This window comes from Falco rusticolus, chromosome 2 (genome assembly GCF_015220075.1).
Source record: "Falco rusticolus isolate bFalRus1 chromosome 2, bFalRus1.pri, whole genome shotgun sequence".
Lineage (NCBI taxonomy): Eukaryota > Metazoa > Chordata > Aves > Falconiformes > Falconidae > Falco > Falco rusticolus.
Window position 1 is genome coordinate 15,544,143 of NC_051188.1, and position 22,609 is coordinate 15,566,751.

Here is a 22,609-nt window from a genome sequence, read left to right on the forward strand (position 1 = left end):
TTCAATAGCAGAGTTCAAGCTTTTTTTTTTTTTTTTTTTTTGTATTGGGCAATGAGTGAATATCACTGCAAAGAGTAGTCTAGTCATGTTGTTTGTTACACTGGCAAAATGTTAAGTAAGTTAGGTTACGCGGTAAGGAGCTGGTCTCCGCGCACAGAGGAACCCCGAGATCAGTGGTGGGGACCCCAATAATACACTGATCAGACTGCACCCATGGCATCACAGGAGTGTGACCAGCCTCCCAAAGGCTGATGTATGCTTACTGGGAATACGAACCCATCCTCGCTACTGGTTGGATCTGGGAGCATGGAGCTGTCTGTGCCACACTCACCTCTATCAGGCTCCTGGATTTGGCCCCCCTCCTAACACAAAGGGGACTAACATGAAATTGTTAGATGTGTATAGATGGTGTGTTCCGGTTTTGCTCAGAGTAAAATTTTGAGTGCAACCATCAAAATTTGTCTAGATTAAGATTTACTAGGGTAAAGTCTGCTACCACGGCTATTCCAACATACGGGAAAGGCGCTCACCGTTCCTGCTTGCCCCAGCTACTCACCAGCCACCACCAGCTGCACTGTGCTAACTACCCAGCTGGGTGTCAGCTCTGCACACAGCTTCATTCTCCAATCTATCTGGATTAAAAATGACATAATGCATGAAGTGGCAAAGGAGGATGTTTTATCGGTCTGCTGTTCCTGGAGGACAGTGGTATTGACACTCAGTTTCGAGGTTAAGAATTGCACTGAAGTCAGCAGGACTAGATCAAATAATACTTTCTCAAATACAGATGGGAAAATTGGTTCTGAAATTGGTGGCTGTAAGCCACTAACACTGCACTCACTAAGATACTAAAAAGAAGATGTGAGGAAGATCCCTCTTATTATCAACACGTTCAATAGATCCTGATGGCTTCAGCCCATCTCTGCTATGGCTTGATCCTCAATCTGTGGAAAAGTGAGCTGAAAGGAAGAAATCTGTTGATCAATGGAGATGATTAGGCAAATTGTACAACTACAGGGATGCCCCAGGATAAGGCAGAGAGAGAACAAGACTGAAAAATAACCAGAGTGCCTTAGGTAATGTAGGTCAGGTTTAGCTTACGAAATGAAGCAGTTCTGCATTTTGCATTATGCACAAGCACTTCAGTGTATTATCCTTATTTAAAGTGTTAATCTACCCTTCAGTACCAACCAAAGCTTTCTACTTTCTTTATGCATTTGGCCATAAAATGAATCTTCGGGGGGTGGGGGTGGGGTGGGGGTGGGGTGGGGTTGGTTTGTTTGTTTCTGTGCTAAAAGTGAAAATTGTTTCATTTACATTAACTCATGGTGCCAGTATGACCAGCGATAGGACACAAGGAAATGGAATGATGAAGCTGCGTCAGGGGAAGTAAAGACTGGACATTAGGAAAAGTTTCTTTGCTGAGAGGGTGGTCAGTGACTATAACAGGCTCCCTAGGGAAGTAGTCCAGAGTTCAAGGAGCATCTGGACAACAGTCTTGGTAATATGGTTTAATTTTAGGTAGTCCTGCAAGGAGCAGGGCGTTGGACTCGATGATACTTATGGGTCCCTTCCAACTTGCAATATTCTACGATTCTAAAATGATAGAAGCTGTCTTCACCAATTCCCACTAATTCAAAAGTTCTGAAGGGTTAACAGGGTGTGGGCAGCCGTCATACTGCTTTGGCATTGTCTATTCTCTTGGCCACCATATAAACTAGCTAATACCCACAAAAGATTCTTTATCACTGGCTCTATCTTGTTCACCAGAAATGTAATTGTCTAACCATCTGGACATCATTGTAGCTTTGGTCAACCTGGCATTTCACAGATTTAGTATAAATCATCACAGAACCATGATCTGTGAATCAAATATAGTTAATTGCTGTTTTTCTGCATCATCGATTGAACAGAAATATTAGCTCTAGTCAAACTGTTCTCATAAAGAAGTTACATAGAACTCAAAATGATATGTCTGGGGTAGGTGGAATGTGAACTTCCCTTCCTAACAATCCAGCTAGCCTCTATGTCAGGAAACTAATCGCAAAGCCACTGGATCTCCCCCCCAGATCAATAAATAATTACTATAAACCAACCCATTCTTTAGCCAGAATGATTTCTATCTTTCCAAAAGAGTTTATTTTTTTTCTCACAGACAATCAGTTCTACTTGCAAGATACATCATCTCTTCCTTAAGCTCAAACCAAATTAGCTGCGTGATGTCTGTTACTGGACTTTACATGAACCCTGGTTCAATGAATGCAAAGAAAAGAAATTATATTAACCCAGAACTATTCACTATTAAAAAGGAAGTAATTACTCCAGCGTGCTGCCTCTGCCATTGCTGTCTCACAGCTAAGTATGAAAAAAGGAGTTTTACAATTCATCCTGTAGTTCTGTGGCACAAAATGATTTGCTTATTTCTGTTATATACTTAGTGTATTTTCTTCATTTTTCTGTACCATTGTGAAGTATTTCATCTGGTCTGTGGAAACAAATCCTTATGCAAGTGCATGTTATTTTCAGGGTTTAGAATTTCTCTTCTAGCCCTGAAGGTTCTCCTGTACCTTCCTTCTCTGAATAACTCTGTTTTGCAATTGTTCATTCTGAGAAATGAGTCCCTTATGTTCCATCATCTGCCATCAAGTGTTATAACCTGTTCACTGTCAGGTGGTCTGGGGACAAGACTAGCTGAGAAGTGTTTGATAAATTCTCAGGGCATTTGTATTACACCTCCTTACCTGCAGGGTATTTTCAGCTGGATGGTAATTGAATTCTGAACCCTTTGAAACTGAAAAACACACAAGATTTTAAGGCACTGGGGGGGTGACAAATGAGATGCCTAATGAGATGCCTATTCATGTCATTTATGTGACAGCAGTGCCCAGGGGATCCAATTAGAATGGTGGCCCTGCTTGCTTTGATAACATCCAAATGCAGACACTGCTATGGAAATTGCATATAAGCACATGAACAGGCTAGGGACTTTGTTGCTCTTTCAACACTAATCCAAACTATATTAATCTTCACACAAGTCCTAGCAAGCTTTATTTCCTGTTGCATGATACACCAGAGCCTCGTGGGTTTGTTCTTTTGCTGGGTGCAGAAAAGGCCCTCCAGGTCTTTGCTATTTACTCCAAACCACCTGAAGCAAGAATGCCTGACACAGCAAATGAGAAAAGATCTGTGGCACCTGAGAGCTGAAAGAAAATTAAATCCGTGCAAGCTGCTTGATGGAAATATCTAATGATTCAAAGTGAGGAAGCAGACTAGTCAACTGGATCATGCTAGACAAGTACTACACCCACACACTAAATCTGGGATGTTCCCCCCCCAATAAAAAAAAAAAAAAGCCCCAACAGTTGCTTATGATGATTTCAAGTATCAGAAATAACCGAAAATACTGCCGGGCAGTATGGAGTAGAGTCACTTTCTCAGACCTCCACAGAAAAATTGTTTGAATTTGAATGAGTTCAGTGCAACTAGGAACGGGGCTACAGTGCCCTGCTTCCAGGTGGTCTCCCTGAACCTGGGATCCAGTATCACTGTCTCCTCACTGGCTTAATATGGTTGTTTACACAAGAACAGCTTCAGTGGAAGGGCCCAAGCCTTTGAGAAGCTCAGTAATCTGGTGATTACAGGTCTCTCTAGGAAGTAGGTGGTAGGTATTCCTATCTCTTAGGAAAAGAAGGATTTTGAACCTGGATGTCTCGTATTCTGCACAAGTGATCTAACAAAAATCAAGTCAGACAAACGGCTCTGCCCCCTCATCAGCTTTCAAGGGTTTTCTGTGGGGACTGACTTGCTTAGACCACAACTGCCACATAAAGCGGCTGGGACAATTAGGTTGAAGAATGTATATTCAGCTGCTGTGCTTCGTAACATGCTGCAGGCTGGCTGCATGTCTAACCTCTTACACAGTTCTGGCCGTGCTTGGCGTCGGAAATATTAGGTGTCTTATGGACTTACGGAGTTGGGTGCATGTGTGTGTGTGTGTGCAAATGTGCCAGTAGGCCACTGAAAGAGGCACTTAGCTGTGTAAGTGACACTTAAACGTAGTCCCAGATGCTTAAGAAATGTAACAAATATTGACATCTTTGTGTTAATAGCTATGGGAGTGATTGCAGTGACTCTGCCTGTGACTATCACTCTACCACCAGCTTACACATTTGCTCTTTGGTCTCTTATCATCGTAGCGGGAAGGAACAAAGACAACATGACAACCCAAAGCTGCTTCTTAGTTAATCTCACACATGGGGTTACAAGGCTTTCCTTGGCATTATTTGTGTTGAGTAGCAACAAAATTTTTTGCAGAAAGATACGTCATTCAAACTTAACACCAAGTCCCAGTAAATGTCTCCTTTTGTGGAGATAGGGAACATAGGGTCTGTTAAACCAGCTCACGCAAAATGTTTACTGTTTACATAAAAATATCTCATCCTACTTCCTCTGAAACTTCAAACAGGAAGAGTTCAGCCTGACTCCAAAAACACTCCTAAGAGAATAAACAGGTGGGCTTGGAAACCTTTTCTTTATCCCACTGTGCATATGAGCCTGCTCTTAGCAAAGATCCAGTATACACCATCCTCAAATTTAAAAAAAGCTCAGTTACCAAGCACCATTAATATAAACATTTTAAGACAAAGTGTTGAATTATGCCATTTTCTGTGATCTATAAGAAAGCCAGGGCATTTAAGCATCTTCCCTACATCTAAGCAAAGGGATTTGGGAGCAATTCCCAGCTTGCAGGTCCCTGGCTATGTTTCATTTCCCTCTGGGAATCAAACCAAACACATCAAACTACCATCTCCCCCACAGAAAGGAAACTGAGCTGGAAAGGGCTCACTCCAGTGTGTCCCCATTGCAGCTGACCATACGAGCAGGCTGCGTTGCAGCGTTGCCCTGCCCCTCAGGCCAGGGACGGTCTGAGATAGTCAGCTGTCCTTCCCACCTCTCCTGTCCATCACTCACCTCCTCCCTTTCCCTGCTCTCTGACAGGCCCTCTTCATGGTGGTCCTTCTCTCTCTTTGCTATCCTGCCTAGTGGCTTCTTCATCCAACAGCATGTCATCCAAACACACAGAGAACAAATAAACCACAGATGGGCTCCAGATCCTGCAAGCTGGAGCTCTGCTCACAGGCTACTGCAGTTATACCTGCCGCCTCACTGCGTGCTACATCTACCTGGAGCCCAAACTTTTTGGAGGAGCAATTGACTCATCCCAAATTTGAGTAATGAAGACTGCTTTTACCTGGTCCACAAGAAACAGCATGCCCATGCCAAAGCAGAAAGCATTTTATCTTGAGTTGCATGGCCCCTAAAGCCTGCCTCTGTTTCTGCCCCAGTATTTCAGAAGAGAGAGTCCCTTTTGGTCATTCTCAGTGTAAGTCACTAATGATACAGTAATTCTCATATCATTTAGACTTGCAGTTTCTACCTTGACGACACAGACATACAATGTGGTAGTGTTTAATCATCAGACACAGAGGAAGTGAGGCTAATTATGTCATTGTGATATCTTTAAAAATAGATATTTTACATGTGCACTATTTTCAGTAACAAATTGTATTGCTGGAAATAATACTAAGAATTGTTTTGATTACATCATCTCACTAAAATTTAGTCTACACGTTCCGAGCCTAAACACATCTGTGCCACCTACACAGCTGTCATTGTAAAGTGTGTGTGTGTAAGGGGGTGGAATTACACCTCTGTAACCTTGTAGCCTGATCTGCAACAATGGGTGATTTAATCCACCCATGTCTTTTCACATAGGATCATATCCATGGGTCTCACATATTTGTCAAAGTTGGTTTGACATTTCTTGCTCCTGGGAGTTCTGCTTTTATGTATCCTGCCTTTTCAGGATAACAGGACTGGTGGAGTTCACTGGTAATGACAAACTTCCCCTTTTCCTGTTGCCCCATTTTTTTCCTCTCCTGCCCTGCAGTGTGTGCATTCCATACATCCATTAAGCTTCTACACTGTCATAAAGTAGCTTGTTTTCCCAAATTCTTTACTTCTGAGAATTGTATTTTCAGTCTGGATTTCTTTCCTTCTGGCTGTTTCTTAAACCCATTCTCTCAAACCTGGCACCACAAAATTGGCACAGTAATGTGAGCAGTAAGCACCCTGTAGTAAGATACATCCAAGGAAGTAAAACAAGTCATAGCTTCACACAGCCCTCTGTCTTTGTCCAGTACTAATATCTATTATTTTAGTCCCAAGTAGTTTCATTATAACAGGATGGCTGGGCTTTTGTGTGATTCAGTCTTGGCAGTTAATAACACATATAGAGCCTGTAAATCTCTGGCTTTCAATAAACACAGAGAAAATGGTAAATGGTAGATAATTGATCAATGAAGTAATACTGATTATGTCCTTGGCTCCTGCTTATTTTTCTATAATTTTGGAGGAATTCTTAAGTTTGTGTTCCCTTGGCTTGGCTTCCGTTATTAGATGGCATTACTGATAATAGAGGTTAGAGTAAACATCTTAGAATACAGCTGTCTATAAGAAATAAAGTCATAAAGTATAGAGAAAGAGACTGATGATAATTCTAGGAACATAATGACCTGATTCAGTCTGACGTGAATATTGTGTCTAGTTCTGGTCGCACAGTCTTACAAAGCAGACAACAAGAATAAAAGACTGCCAAAACTGTCAGGGGAATTAAAAAATATTGCTCACGTTAAAGGGCAAAAAATTGTAACATCAGTTTTAAGATTAAAACAAATAAGACATCTGCTAAAATTATATAAGCAAGGGACTTACAGAAAGTAGGTGCTCTTATTTACTCTCTTTCTCAACACAATGACTCAATGACTCATTCAGTGAACAGGACAATAGTTTGAAAAGATAATAGGGAAGTATCGTTTCAAAAAGAGCACAAAAAAAATCTGGAGTTTCCTGTATTATTTTAAACCTGAGATTCAAGTAAGAATGTAGATATTAAGAACACCTCTATCTATGCAAGAAAGAGCTGAAGAAAAACAATGCAAAATTCAGCAGCTCTTGAAATATTCCACGACAGGTTCTTGTTTAGTCCTCATTTCTATTAAAGATAGAGAGGAATATGACAGTCTGAGATGGCCTTTGATTTGGTCAGCTGGGCAATTCTGATGTTTTGCAACTGTAATTATTAGACCCAAGGAGAAACTTCACACTTTAAACATGTGTCAGTATGATGCAAGTCATTCCTTGGAGTGCCATGAAAGATCCAATGCTGTGAATGGAGCAAGAGGAACATAAAAATTAAAATTTCCAGTGTTTATTTAAGGTTGCATGCACAGTACTCGTTTGTTTAAGCCTGAACTTTCAACACGTATTTTCCCCCCGGAGCTGATGCTTGTGCAGCCTCACGCAGAGATAATGAGCCCACATCCAGTATTTACTTTGTGCATCAAGTGACTCAGTTTCAGAAAGCGTAACTCATACTCTAAGTCTCATGAACATAACGCAGAAAATTCCCAAATTCAAGGCTGTGAGCTCTGTGTTTCCTCCTTGGCACACAGCAGAAAGCTGCCGAAGGGCTGCTACTGTCCTTTGGTGGAAACACTTGAAAGGTTCCAGGTGCTCTTCCAAAACAATGCGCATACGTTGATAGCATCTTCTCTCAAGTTATTACTAAACTTGAGCCTGCTTGTACAGGAGGAGCAAGTTACCCAAGCCCTCTGCAAAGCAGCTGTCATCTGGGCAATTACTTTCTGAAAAGATGAGTGAGGTCAATGTTGAGATTTCTATTTTGTCTGAATTTTGGTTCAGATCCTAGCAGTGTTTCTCATTGATTATTTCTTTCTTAGTTCTCATACTTCAGATGCTCATAATAGTTACACAAATTCAGTAATTGGAAATAAACTGATGTTATCACTCGCTTTATTTTTCCCACTACATCCTGATTCTCCTGTTATAACTCCGTATCTCCCTGTTACATTACTATGCTGCCCTTTTGCTGTTTTGTGCCACTGTAGATCTGGTTACATTTTATTTCCAAGAAAGTTTATTTGCACCATGATTTTCCCCAAAGGTTATCTGCACCGTGATTTCCAACAGAGTTCTAGACAGGACACTTCTGTGTAACTTATGAGAGCTTCATTTAATATTTGCTTCTCTTAATTTGGAATTGACATTTGGAAAGCTATTCTCATATGCAAGCTAATTTTTGGACTGATGATCATATTGGAGCTTCTTTCCCTTTGTTTTGGAGCAGAACCTCCACACTGGAACTACAAAAATGTTCCCAAAGCATTTTGTCAATAAACCACTCTGCTAAGTTATTAGTGCAAGACAGCCAAATTTTCCATGAGAAGGGGTCCTTGGATGATTCCTGGAAATTACAGCCGGATAACCCAGCCATCAGCTAAGTCTCTGATATGGGGTACTTTGGAGCATAAACCAACTTTGCGTCTAGGCTCTGTCAGAATCATAAAACCTGTTTTCCTTTATGGCTTTTGCCTGCAGGGTCTAATCTAATAGACTGAGACTAATAGATCAAAATATGTAGCTAGAAGGAGAGCATACATTTTCCCAAGCTCAGTTATTCCAGTTGTCTGGCCACATCCTCACTGCCCTGGTGAGTCACTTCATCAGGCTGTCCCTTGTTGAAGCTGTACTCCATGGCACTGCAGGCAACTTCTAATTGTCCTGGGGTACTGGCACTGCAGTTTGCTTCAGGGGACCTCAAACATGACATCTTATACTATGGGTCCTTGTAGCTTTCCATGACCAAATTTTTCCGACATATGTCTAACCTTGACTTCTCTGCACCACTCATGCCCTTTGACCCCATCATGCATCTCTGCATGATGTACTTACTGTTATCCAGCCACATACTTACAGTAAAAGAACACAAAATTTTGAACCATATGTAAGATTTATGATTTATCAACTTTCTATGGCCAAGATACATCTGTGCCAGAACCTGGAGGCCTGCGGAGGGTTAAATATCTGACTTCAAACCTCTCATGCATGGCTCCTGTGAGTGGTGACATCTCCTCCCCAGTATTCTGTGACCAAGGCTTCACAGTATGTCCCAAGGCTTCTGTGATACCTGCTCACACACCTGCATACCTTCTTTTATTGAGGTACCCTACAGACCCAGACCAGAATCAAGTGACCTCAAGAGCACCCAGAGCCATAGCCAGTGGTAAATATGGGAGGAGAGATAATTCTCTGGATGGCGTGAATGGAGAAGAAGGGAAGCCTTTTGCAGCTAAATCCTTCCCTGAATCAGTATTCATAATGCAAGAAGCATGCATCAAATGATATTCATTCCAGCCCTGACAGTAACAAATCTGTGTCAGTGTAATTTTTTTTAACATTAACAATTTTAAATACTATTTTATCATTAATAACCCTTAGTTGGCCCTAAGGAGGGACACTTTCTGCACTTTTTTGTCCCTCAACAGCAGCCGGGACCATGGTCAGGGAGGACTTGATCTGCTGATTCACCTGGAAACAGTCTGGAATCATTAATTTAATGTATATGCATGGTATGCCTTGACTGCTGGGATCCTGAAGTCATGGTTGTCTATGAAGTCCACCTAAATTATCCTGGTCCTTCTACCAGCACTGACTCCACCAGCCACAGGTACAGTTGCCCATGTCCTTCCTGCCTGAGACTGGACTGCCTGCGTGGACCACCTGGGGGACACCAGCAAACAGCACAGGCAAAAGCACCCTCTGAAATGGACCCCTCCTCCCAACTACACCTACATGTGCTCCCTCCCTAATGTTCACTAGGATAGTGCAGGGTTGTTCCAGTGTAGCACGCATTTACAGCGCTTGAACTACTTACCCCTCTCAGGATGGGGCACAATGGGGGATGTGGCTTGGGACACAGCCCATGCTGAGCCTCAAAAGGATGTTAGATAAACAGTTCATGGGAAGGACACTGTGAACTCGAGACACAACTGGTTCTCAACAGACTCCTGCAGGTCCCTCTTAGGATGGCAGGCTCTGAAAAGGGCTACGTCATTTGATGTTCCTGTGAAGAATACATTCACACAACACGAGTCACGCAGAGATAAAAGGAATTTTTTTTATTCTCTTCCTAGGGTGGCAATCCCTGTAGTGGTAAACTTACAGAGTGCCACAATAATGTCATCTGGGCCAGAGAAAGCAGCACTTCATTCTGGAAATGGCCCATCTGCCTCTTTTAAGAAGAGCAGAAAAGGCTCATGCAAGGTCCAGCAGGGACTATGCAGTACGGACATGACCATCCCCAGGACACTGCTCCATGAGCTTCCTACTGCCTGGTGGTAGGACTGTGGTGTAATCTGTGCAAAAAGTGAAGATACAACTCAGGTGGCTCACTCAGGTACACACAGAACTGCATTATCCTGTATTATTATGGCAGTAGGATATTTGTTATACGATGTAAGGAAGAAAGCGATACCTGATTCTCTACTGCCCAGAAAGAATTTTCTTAGAGCAAAATGCTTCCTCATCCGTTTTCTATGACAAAGCCAGAGGCAGAGTGCACTGCCTGTAGCACAGTGCGTGGGAGATAACGGTGTATGAAGTTGAAGGGACAGCTGAAGTGAGTGCCAGAGAGACACCTGAACAGCACTGGCTGGAAATTCAAACTGCAGCGTGTAATCAAAAGGCTGTGACTAAAAAGGATGTGTCAACCACAAGATTGTGTTAAGTAGGAAAGAGGAAGATCCCAGGCCAGACAGAGTCTCTGTAGAATTTGTACCCTTAGCACCATATTAGGGAGAACTGGTGAGGTCTTCTCTGGAAATGTTTTTCATTAGGAACAGCAGAACCATCAAAACCAAAAATTGGTGTGGACTCCCAGCGTGTATAGACACCCCACTTGGTATGAAAACCCCCAAACATAATTGACAGAAGGGCTTGATCCTACATGCCAAATAAACTTTCTGATTAATGGGTAGCCAGTCTTTCCAGAGAGTACTGTTTAATTGTATTTGTGTAAAGAGGGAACATCTATCAGCAGGGCAAATGGAAAGAAACTCACCTTAACCTAAGTGAACGTACAATTATTTCACCTAGAAGACTGAAGATTGAGGCCTAGACCCTTGTTTAAATCAGTATGAGCAAAAACCTGAAACAGTATATTCTTCCAGACCCAGTAACTATGCTGATTGACAATATAGTTACAGACTATGCCAGAGGACAAATGTTTTTCCATTAAAAATTCCCAAAATTTCTTGTTTCTTTCTATTGCAAACAGAAAAGATGTTTGAAAGTCTCAGAAATATTTTCAGGTTAGGAAAGTCAATTCCTGCCTGGCTCAAAATGCACAGTAGTACTGATCTGGGTAGTATTAGGGATTCAAAGATCAAGACCATATTCTTCATCTGTAAAATATTCACATGTCTGGAAATACTAGCTCAGAATGAACTGTGAAAAGTTTAGAAATCGCCCTTAGTTCTTCCAAGCAGATGTGACCGCATACTTGACATTTCAGACACTTTTGAGTAGATTTTTACTATTTTACTTAGGCTCTTTGAAACTGATATTTTTCTCCACTTTCGCCTTACTTCCGTATTCTGCAGTGTCATTTTTTTCAGAAATCAAATTGTTTTCTGGAAGGCACTCGTGCTCCTGAGGAGTTGGAGTACGTCTATGTATGTGTGTGCATGTGTAATTCTCCAACGAATGGAGTTACACTAAGGGATTGCATTATTCCTAGGACTACCCACAGAGTATACTGTTTTAAGCGTATTGCACTGGTGTTCAGAAAAGGACGATCAATAGACTGAAAAATTAGTGGCCCTGAAAATTACTATATCTAGAAGAAATTCCTAATATTTTAATATCTTAATTTGTTACTCAGAGATCCACATTTCAACAGAATATAATAATTAAATTCTACTTATTAGTGCTGGCTTTTTTATATCTTCACCAAATGTAAGAATTTGCTGTAATGAGCTGCAGCTTCCTCAGCCACCGCATCATGTTCGGTTCTGAGCAAATCCTCTAAGGGGCAAAGCTGTCACTGCCATCTAGTGTCCTCATAGTAGGTTTCTGGAGATCATGCTGAGAAAAAAAGGCATTTTCATGATAAGAATGAATTCTCTCACCAGTTTCTCAGCTCGTAGTAAATCTCATGGGGCTCACAGTACCTCTCAGAGTGTTTGCTGCCTTTTCAAAGTATTAATGAATTTAGAAGACAGCTGTCTAGTTTCTCAGTTTGTAAAGGTTAAATGATGTTTGCTCACTTCTTTCTCTCCTGGAATATCTATTTCCATCCTGCTTGCTCAGGATCATGTAACCAGCACAGAAAGTAGTCCTAAGGAGCATATGACAGATTGCTTTTCCTGCCTTATTCTTTTTCCCCCTCCAAAAGATAATTTTTAGCCGAGACCAAAATGGATATAAAAGATGTATTAATCAGCAACAGTTCATGTATCGTTAGGTGGGTTTGTGTAGTTCTGTGAAAACTAGAAACCAGGTGGGAAGTTATTAGTTCTGCTTATATTACATCCTGGGGCACAGATGTCTCAGCCTTTTGTGGTCCTTTCCTCACTCACATGTCAAGGAAAAGAGTCAGTTCAGCCTCTGTCTCAAGAAAAGGGCTCATTTCTTTTCAGCACTTGGGTGATATCCCATACGGGTTCCCACCAGGCACTCACGCAATGTTACTCTCCTGAGGTGGCAGCAGGTCCCACAGGGCACTAGGCCCTGTGGACAGTTTTGCTTTGTGGCTGCTGGCACCACCAGGGCTTCTCTGGCTCTGTCCTCAGCCTTCCACATCTGCAGCACAGGCATTTTGTTTTCCATTTTTTCTTAACAAAGTGCCAAGAACTGACAGCCTGGTACTTCTCGCAGCTGAGGTAGGGCTAAGCACAGAGCAGCGCTCGCCTCTTACTGGGAATGCAGGCACATGAGCTGGAGCTGTGCTTGGACTTGTACCAAAGGCTGCTTCCAGTCAGCCCAGTGGCAAACAGGAATCTGACTGTTTGGACTGGGGAGCAGCTGGATGTGATCATGCTGAAGCCTCTGGAAGATTCAGCTTTCTATGCAATAGCTTTTTCCCTTGCCAAATGTTCAACGTTAACAGAAATTCATGTACGTATGAAAGACATTCATTGATATCTCCTTGCTTCCCTGTCCACCTTTGCATTCCCTGCTCCAGTGAGGCTCAGGTCAGACCTTTGAAATTCAGAACACTCAGACTCAACAACTAGCCCTTAAGGAAAGCAATTTATTATTTTGACGCAATTTTCCACCAAGTCTTCATACTGAGAATAATGAGGACTAGGGTTACATCTAGAGACCCTTATTTCACTGCAGAGTAATTAAGATAAACTGCAGCCCAATTCAAGCATTATTTTTTCAGGCAGACCGTGTCTGTCAAAAATGATTTTTACATATAAATGAGCCAGATTCTGTTTGTTATGCATAAAGAATTGTACTGCCTCTTTCCCTACCACTTTTATGAACATTTTATCATATAACAGATGATACAATGAACTTTCATTTTAGTCTGTTTTTTTCCATTTGTAATGTTTTTTTCTTTCAGCTCTAATTCCTTGCATTTGTTTTAAGCATACTAAGGTCTGAAATTCATTAATTCAGAGTTTTACAGTCAGAAGAGACCACTAAATCTATTAGGTTACCTTGACTGACTGTTTATGTTGCATAAGTTACAGAGTCAAAATCATCTGGCTCATTGGAGGGTGAGCCTGGCAGTTAATGCCTGTTTAAACATGTTCATTGTTGATGGGCTTTGTCTGGCAGGCCTGGCTGATTGATTGACTTAGGGGTTGATTTTGAGGAGGCAGAAGAGGACAATGTAGTTCAATTAGTTATTAGTTATGTTTAGCATTCAAATTAATGTGGAACTGAATTTCACAGTATTTCTTAATTTCTCATACCTTCAGTAATGATAAGGACTAATTCCAACTTAGTTCTTATTCTGCAAATCTGAGGGCTCCTTCCTTTTTCTTCTCTTTCTGTCTTTCTCTCCTCCTCTCTTTTCTAAAAAAGTCATTTACTCAAACGGAAAAAAAAGCAAAACAGATTTTTAAATAGAGGTGAAAATTTTAATGAATAAAATGCACAGGTAGCGTTCCTGATTTCTTTTATCCAATAGTTCTGTCTTGGGTTTATGATATGTAGCGTAGGAAATTAAAATTTAAGCAATTTCACAATGTCATTTTATTTATCCATTTTATTTAATATTATTTTTTCAAATTGATAAATAATCCCAATCTCACATCACCTGCAATGATTACAAAACAAAAAAAACCCAAACTAAAATAAAACAAAACAACCCCCCCAAACCCCCTTAGATGGTACTGAAACAATTGATATAGATATTAAAAGAATGACCAACATGAAAAAAGATATTCTTTTGAATATTTTGATTTGGATGTGCAGGCTCTCTGCTGGCACAGCTAGGCATAACCTCTATAAATGTCACTTGAACTGCTCCACTTTACAGCAGCTGAAAACGTGGGCTGTGATACCAGATGTAGCTTCATGCAAGGTTTCAACCTGCATGATGCTCTTGTTGCCACTTCTTTCAGGTTTCCCCGGTATCACACAGGCTGATGATTTCTGCTTGGAATACTCTTCCCTTTTCCTGCTTTTCTGTCTGCTTTGGAATGACACCTCGGTGCTTCTATACCTTCTACTTGTTGCAAACATGACATGGGCATCCATTTCCAGGGGGACATTCCTATTCAAATGGGGATACATTCAAATACCTTTGAATTCCCTAAGTTCATTGTTGCAGCCGGGTGTATCCTGCTCAGGCAGCCACCGTTCAGTCCTGACTCATCCATTACACATCTGAATTCCCAGTACATTAATGAGAATTTCACAAATTGCTGAAGGATTAGTTTAAAAATATAACACTCCTGGGTTTATCAGGTCTATTTCTTGGGACGTGGTAGGAGATCCTTGAAAGGTATTAGACACGCTCAGATTACCGGGAATCAATAGTACTCATGATCATGTAGGATGTATCCAGCTTCTCACTTCAATACTAGACAAACTCTAAATGGTGTAATGCCCCTTGAAATGCTAATGATTTCTTTTCTTCTTTCCTATTAAGTTAATTCAGTCCCAGACTGACATGCAGCTATATAGTTCAATATATACAGTATACATTTGGTGATAGGTAGCCAGTGCTTGTTCACAGAACCTTGCTGTCCTCTCCTCTAATAAATCTATATGCCCATATTATTATTTCCTTGTACTACTAGCTGCTCTGCAGCCTATGACATGGCACTCAGATGTAATTAGCACCAAAATATGGAGTTAGTATGCAGGACACGGACAATTCTTTTGCTCCAGATGCTGTATTCAAACTGCAGTGGTCCATTGAAGAAGTAGAGATAACCTAAGGAAAAGAAAAGTTAAAATTAATTAACCCTGAGAAAACTGCATTGCATGTTTAAATTACCCTTCAAATAAAAACTATGCTGTTTATTTTCATTTTTAATAACTCTTTTTAATGCACTTTTTTAGTATTTAGAATGCTGAGCTAAATTTTCAAAGGTCCTTATTCCATTTGCCAGGCTTGGATTGGTATTTCAAAATAACTGATATTTTAATCTAGAGTCAAGCTCTGTGTTTTATTCCTATACAGCACTTGCTTAGAAAAATACAGGATTTGCCAGTTAATGTTTAAGGCTCTGACTTGGAAACACTCCTTGAAGAGTTGGATAGGAATGGGCTCCATTTGGAGGAATGGACACATTATAACACTTCTATATTAAGCATATCACTTTAGGTTCCTTAAGTAAGGAGGCGGATCTTTTTTGGCTCCTGAAATATGTATGTACACAGTTTGTAAGAGCACCTTGACTAGAGGGCAATTTAGAACAGCAACTTGATTCAGCCAAGAACCGAAGTATTGATGTGAAAAAATCAAAACTGCAAATAACAGAATTTCCCACAGGACTTTAATCTCAGGTTTCAATAACAACTCATTTTAATAAAGTTTCATTATCAGATTATGTACCATTTCTGTGATAGACTGCATCCACTCTATCACCAATTCCTGCGAATTCTTCCTCTATTGGCCTGGGGTAGCCTGCTTCCATAACCTCTGCCTCTTCATCGTAACTATATTAAACACACACAAAAAAAATAATTCAGATTTAAACAGCCTGGGACTTTGGTCTTGTGCCCTTTATATGCTTTGAAGTTACCCACATCAGAAGTAACCAGCAGCCTTTAGAATCATAGAATCATCTAGGCTGGAAAAGAACTTTAAGATCATCAGCTCCAACTGTTAACCCAGCACTGCCAAGTCCATCACTAAACCATGTCCCTAAGCACCAGGTACTTTGGGGACTTTATGTCTAATGAAACTCAGGACAATAACCAGGGCACTCTTCCACCGCAAGTACAAGCTCAATAAACACTAAAGTAACAAAGCTATATTTTCAGAACTGATCTAGAAGGTACATCTTATATGGAGATGACTGTACCTGGATGTATTTGCACTACAAGCCTATCCTGAGGCTGCTTAGCACAAAGATACTGGGAAGGGATGGTAATGTCTTAATTATGCATCAGACCTGGCTGTAAGTCCCACTCATGGGCAGCAAAAAGCAGCCATCCTAGGGTGGGATAGATTTCTTACTCTCACAGCACTGATACCATTTTGTGTCACACAAGCAACTCAAAGAAGCAAGAAGGGAATTTTTTCTAGGAGACATGCTGATGTTACAAACTCTCCTGGACTAAGGCATTGTTATTCTCCTTTCCTTTCTCGCACTCTTTCAGCTTTTAAAGGCTGTGCCCATATGTTTATAAAAGTCTTGCATACATCTTTATGACATATTTCTTCTACACAGCTACAGCACTAATGAAAAGCACAGACTGGAAACATGAGCTACAATCAAGTGGCTGGTTTGAAAAAAACTGATGTTTTGATACTTCTGGACAGGTTATGACCAGGGACACACCAGTCTGTCACCAGCTTACCTCCAGTACTTATTTCCAGTAAAAAAGAGAGTCTTGCCAGTGTCTTGAATATGGACAGCTGCATCTATTCTTTTCATTTCTTTTGGGAACCCCATTTCATATATCTTTTTAGGAAAGTCTTCAACTATGTCGTAACCGTTCAAAGCCCAGACTTTCTTTCCTGAAAATAAGAACAAAGTATGCATGAGTCTTTTGTAAAGGCTCAACTTAGAAACAGAATAAAATGAGGATACCATGATCCTTGTTTTAATACAAGCAACAGATTCTTAGGTCACATACTCAGCAGTTATTAAACTATTTATGCTAAGTATGATCCTAGTCATCTGAGCCTAATTGTAGTCTGAGCTTAATCACTGGAATGTCACTGGAAATTGCATAGATTTTCACAGGGTGAAACCAACAGAGTTTGCTTTTTGAGCAAGGAAGGTAGGATGTTTTGTTCTTCTCTTGATTACCTTTACATCACTTACTGAGCTTGACTATGTATATTTTTCTGCCAACAACAAAATTGAAAACTCACCCTTAAACACGAACACAAGATCTTTGATGGGGTTTTCATAAGCTGCATCTATTTTATTTGGAAGCTCTGGCCAAAAAGACTTAAGTAACACCAGTTCTGCCTCAACCATCTGAGGGTGCAGTCTCCAGAAAAACCTAGTCATAAAAAGAAAACATATTTTATGGGTTTTTTTTCATACTACAGAATACCAGTAACTTTGATGTGCTATATTAAAAAGTAGTTAATGGAGAATTATTTTTTTATATAACATAGAATTTTCAATACATAGAGCTCCTTGTAGACCTTTCCTTTCCTCATAGTCACCTAGCTGCAGACCATTTCTGTCACTCACACAGTGATCATCACAAAAAACCCCAAACTTGAATCTTTTTTTCATTTAGAATAAAAGAAACGCTGCTGTCCCATGTAAGGCTTCTGAATGTAGTATAACTTCACTCAGATAAATGTTAGTAGATATGTGTGTGTAGAAGAAAGCCCCGTGAAATTAAAAATGTGTACAAATACTGTCAGTCTTTAGCCATATTATCTTCATATTACTAGGCAGTCAAGTCTGTAACTGTATTATAAATCCTCCCTAAAAAGATACATGATGCAGTTTCTTAAAGACATCTGTATTGATTTGTGATTTTTTAAACGTATGATTACTCAAATCTTTAGTAAAAAATCTGAGATGGTGTTTTCTCTTGCTCAAATTTTATCCAGCACCCATCATCTGTGACATGGCAATCACTTTACCTGTCCTTGAAGATCAGCATTTCTCCACGCAGTTCAGTTATTGCATCAAGTGACAAATCTACATCACATTTCTCTGGCGTTTTGGGATGTTTTGGGTTGGGATCTCTATCTCCAGCACCTGGAATCATATCATATGATCTAAGTTTGACAACATTCATTTCTTTTCTGTGGATACTGTGAGGGTGGTGATGCCCCATCCCTGGCAGTGCTCAAGGCCAGGTTGGATGGGGCTGTGAGCAACCTGGTCTAGTGGGAGGTGTCCCTGCCCGTGGCAGGGGCGTTGGAACCAGATGATCTTTAAGGTCCCTTCCAACCCAAACCATTCTATAAGTTTATGGTTATATGATCATGGTATTGAACAGGAGGACATGGAAGAATTCCCAAACAGCATGATGAATACAAGCATAATGAGCAATCTATTTGTACTGGGGAAAGTCTGTTCTCTCTTTCTCTTCTTTAGCCAAATACATTCATGGACTTCACAGTTCAGCAGTGTTGCAAAGATGTTAAACAGACTTGCTTTCTTTAACCCAAGTTGTGAAAGTCCCCCAAAAGTTTTCTTCTTTCCATGATGAAAAATGGATATTTCTGTTTTTTTCCTTTCAGCTCTGTTTTCCCTTCTCTTTTGAGGCAGTTCAAAAAGTATAAAGATTCTGCCCCCCACGAAAGGAGGCAGCAGAGTGACAAACTGTCCTCTGCAGTGTTATTTCCTTTTTATTCTTTTTTTTTTTTTTTTAATCTGAACTATTAAATCTAAGCATCTTCTGTTCCTGAAGTCTAGTTGCCAAGTATCCAGCGAATTGGTCTGAATCAGTCATGACTGTTGCTATTGAAGATCTGTAGTTCTGTGGTAACTGTGTAGTGCATCTATAACAGGTTATAACAGCACAGGGTATGTATGTTATACAGACTTACCGTAGAGCTCTTGGATCCCTTGAACATCGTCATCAGGCAACACAAAGCCAGTTTTTCCAGTGTACGTGTAAATTGGAAACATCAGAGCTCCAGGGTCTCTAGAATGTTCAAGTCCCAGAGAATGACCAAATTCATGGGCAGCAACAAGGAACAAGTTATACCCTATAACAAACCACAGTGAAAGTAACTGCATAGCTCCCTGTATCACCAAAGTGTACTTAGACTAATCAACTGATCTTAACACTTATGTTTTAACATATGGGGCAATGAAGCAGACACCTGAATAAATGGGAAAATGATGTACATTGCTTGCCTTTTTTGAAGTACCATGGGTTTTGTTTTGTTAAGGGCCTAATCGATTGAGAATCTCATAGCTATAGCTGGATTCAAACTAAATCTTTTTTTTTGACAGTGTTGCTCTGTAGGCAGATTTAGATTTCTTAAAATTTCTTAGTAACACCGGAAAGCTCTAGGGCAAAGTCAGCCTTACTCAAATCAATAACATTTTTCATCTTTTGTCAGGAATTCACGTCTAGCAGGGAGTCTATATTGTTTTCGGTATTGCAAAAATTAGCTTTAATGCCAGGAGGGTGAAATAACATAGTGCTGAAAAAACCCATAGTGTTTTGTTCTATTAAAGCTCTGTCCCCAACAGGCAAGGTGAAGAATTTTCAAATTCAATGCAAGTAGACAATTTGCAGCAAATTAAATTATATGTGTTATCTATAGGATTCAGTATGTAATTCCCATCAATCTGTGATCAGAACTAGCTGCCCTTTTGCTCAGTGAAATGCCAAGATGAAAAAATACCTTCTTTGTGGCATTTTTACTATCACTTTGTTTAGGAGGTGTGTACCTTAAAATTTATGCTAGGCATATATTCTACTTCTATTTATGATTGGAGGTTAAACCCAACTTCCTATGAGTTACCAGTGAACGTAATGAACAGTACACAGGCAAAACAGTTTACAGTTATCAAACAGGACAAAATTGTCCATATATCACCATTTCAAATAATCTCAGGAACTTCTGTTACCTCTAGAATCATCTGACCAAGTTTCATCATCGTCAAAATGGGCATCTCCTCCATAGTCTGGACCCGGGGGAAAAGCATGAGCCAATAATCCAGAGGGTCCATCGAAGGGGTAAAAGTCACCATGTTCTATAAAACAACATTCAAAACATTTAAATCAACTATCCTGTCTTATTGGCAGCAATATAACTATAATTAAAAATAATTCATTCTGCGTTACCTTTAGTGCCAAAGGAGATCATGATGTCAGCTATACCACTTCGTATTCTGGTGAAGTTAAGGGGTGTCACATCAGACCAAACTTTGAATGCTTTTTTGAAAGCTCTGTCTACGTCAGCACGTCTCAGATCTGAAGTGTAATTCATAATCCTATCAAACAGATTAATATCTCCAGTTAATTGTGTGAATTGAAGAAAATGTGTAACAAACTTTTATCTAACTGTACACCTCACTAAAATTTTTGCTTTTTTCCTCCGTATGTTCTTACCTAAAAACAAAGAGCTTGGCAGATGCATACAGTATTCAAAAAAGTAAAAATAACCATTTCTATTTTCATTAAAATCATTCAGAGACATCTGAAATGATCCAACAGCTTTCTGTAATTGATTTTATATGCACCAGAAGAAACAGAAAATGACAGTTGTATACTGTATTATGTCAAATCATATCAGTAATTTCAAACTTTTTCTTATGCCATATAAAATATTTCATGACCCTCACTACCTGGAGGAGCAAACATGATTCAAGGCTTTTTATAAGCTAGAATCACTCATATAAAAGTAATATTTATCCCTAGATACTGAAATGATAGTTTGGTGATTTCATATCTGGAGTCCTCTAAAGAAACTTGGGTTGCAGCTGGTCAAAACCCCCTGCTGATGACGTTGTTGTGTTAAGGGAGAAGGAGCTGCTGTGTGACCTTTAAGCACCGTAGCTTCCCGAGGTCAGCTTCCTGAGGTTACGGTGTGAAATTTGTCAGACCAAGCATAGACATCTGGACTGTGAAATGGGACTGTGAAATGGACTGTGAAAGAGAGACAAGGATCAGTCCCTGATCTCAGAGCCACATTACACAGATCGGTTTGCCTCTACAGTGCTTTGTCCAGGACAGGACCTATACGAAGCAGACACTAAACCAGGTCCAAAGCACTAAGAGCTAAGGAGTGACCTAGAGGTTAAGTGCTATGAGGATCAGTGGTGAGGTGCACGGTTGTAGTCCTTACCCCTCTTTCACTGGGCACCATGGATGTGACCAGAGTGTTTACATGGAGGCCAGATGAGGAGTTACTAGCTTACACCACACCAGCCTTCCTCCACAACAAAGTGCAATGGAAAAAAATCATATTTACTTCCTTGGGCTGTAAGATGGGCTCAGGGGACCTTTCCAAAAATGGGGCTGTGAGATTTTAAACTGCAACATGAATTTTGTCAAACTCAAATGCATCCTTCTCCCAACAACCCAACTGAGCAACCTATCGGACAAGGTACCTGAAAGAAGGTAATAACGGTAGTAACACTCAATATGCCATGCATTTACCTGTATGTCAAATTAGTTTTTGACCATTTGAGTTTTCTAGGGAAAAAGTTATATTCCCCCACATCTGGGACACCGCATCTTGGTTTCTGCATCAGTTCATATGTTTCTTCATCTAATTTGCCTGTCACCTCCAAACCAAAAAAAGCTTGCATTTCTCGAAGTTTAGATGCCATTGTATTGGCACTCTTCCTCATTAGGCCACCAAGATTTGGACGGAGATCATAGTGAGTCCTGAGATAGCGCTAAAAAGGGGAAAAGAAGTAATGAGCCTAGTTTTGAAACAGTTGTAACTACACAACTTACTATTTATAAAATATGCAAATTAATTATTTTATACTGTACCTCTGCAAACTGAAGGTCTTTCTCTGTGAATTCATGGCTGTCTTCAAGGGGAATAGGGATTGTCAGGCAAAATGACAAACCCAACAAGAAAAAGAAGACAGCTGAAAGTCTTGCCTGCATCATGTTGGATTTGTGAAGTCTGAAGCCGTGATGTTTTAGAGAGCAGTTACCTTTACTTTTATAGTCCCAACCCAGTGAGTCACCACTTAGGGACAAGTTAGAACTTCCTTGTCGCTGAAAGTAAACATGCTTAGATGGCTACTTTTTCTCTCCTCCCCAACACTGTGGTTTAGGCATCTGTTGTCCCACTGAGGGCTCTGAAATTGTATCCTCATATAAACACGGTTTCTGAATATTGACATAGGTTGTGGGAAGAAACAGGCAGAAGCAAACTGCACTTTTTGATTATTTTGCAATAACTTACACTGACGATAACTGGCAATAACTTTGCAATAACTTACTCTTCTCTGCTAGAAAAATTGCCTTTCTACTGTTCGTTAGACAATAAAAATATGTAACAAGCTGCATGGTTTTTAAAACAAATTCTGCAATTTTTCAGTAGTTACACTAGTTCAACAGCAATTTTTAACAGTTGTAATAGATCATACACACT

The 22,609-nt window shown here is 40.2% G+C and overlaps 1 protein-coding gene across 1 annotated transcript; it reads right to left on the minus strand.

Annotated features, from left to right (window-relative positions):
* Window positions 1-14,049: 14,049 nt before the first annotated feature.
* On the minus strand, window positions 14,050-22,125 carry LOC119143871 (collagenase 3-like). The gene is made up of 10 exons (XM_037378543.1): window positions 21,997-22,125; window positions 21,655-21,896; window positions 20,338-20,486; window positions 20,121-20,246; window positions 19,085-19,246; window positions 18,170-18,287; window positions 17,435-17,568; window positions 16,915-17,074; window positions 15,944-16,047; window positions 14,050-15,319 (listed from the first exon to the last, which is right to left on the minus strand). The coding sequence occupies exons 1-10, from the start codon at window positions 22,117-22,119 to the stop codon at window positions 15,219-15,221; spliced, it is 1,419 nt and encodes a 472-aa protein (XP_037234440.1). The 5' UTR covers window positions 22,120-22,125; the 3' UTR covers window positions 14,050-15,218.
* Window positions 22,126-22,609: the final 484 nt, after the last annotated feature.

Excerpts from the sequence above, each read along its gene's own strand:
- LOC119143871 (XM_037378543.1), bottom strand. The coding sequence starts at position 22,119 with ATGATGCAGGCAAGACTTTCAGCTGTCTTCTTTTTCTTGTTGGGTTTG. Across the intron at positions 19,247-20,120 it reads TTGGTCAGATGATTCTAGAG|GGTATAACTTGTTCCTTGTT; the intron begins GTAACAGAAGTT and ends GGTTTGTTATAG. Across the intron at positions 15,320-15,943 it reads TGCAGTCTATCACAGAAATG|GTTATCTCTACTTCTTCAAT; the intron begins GTACATAATCTG and ends TCTTTTCCTTAG.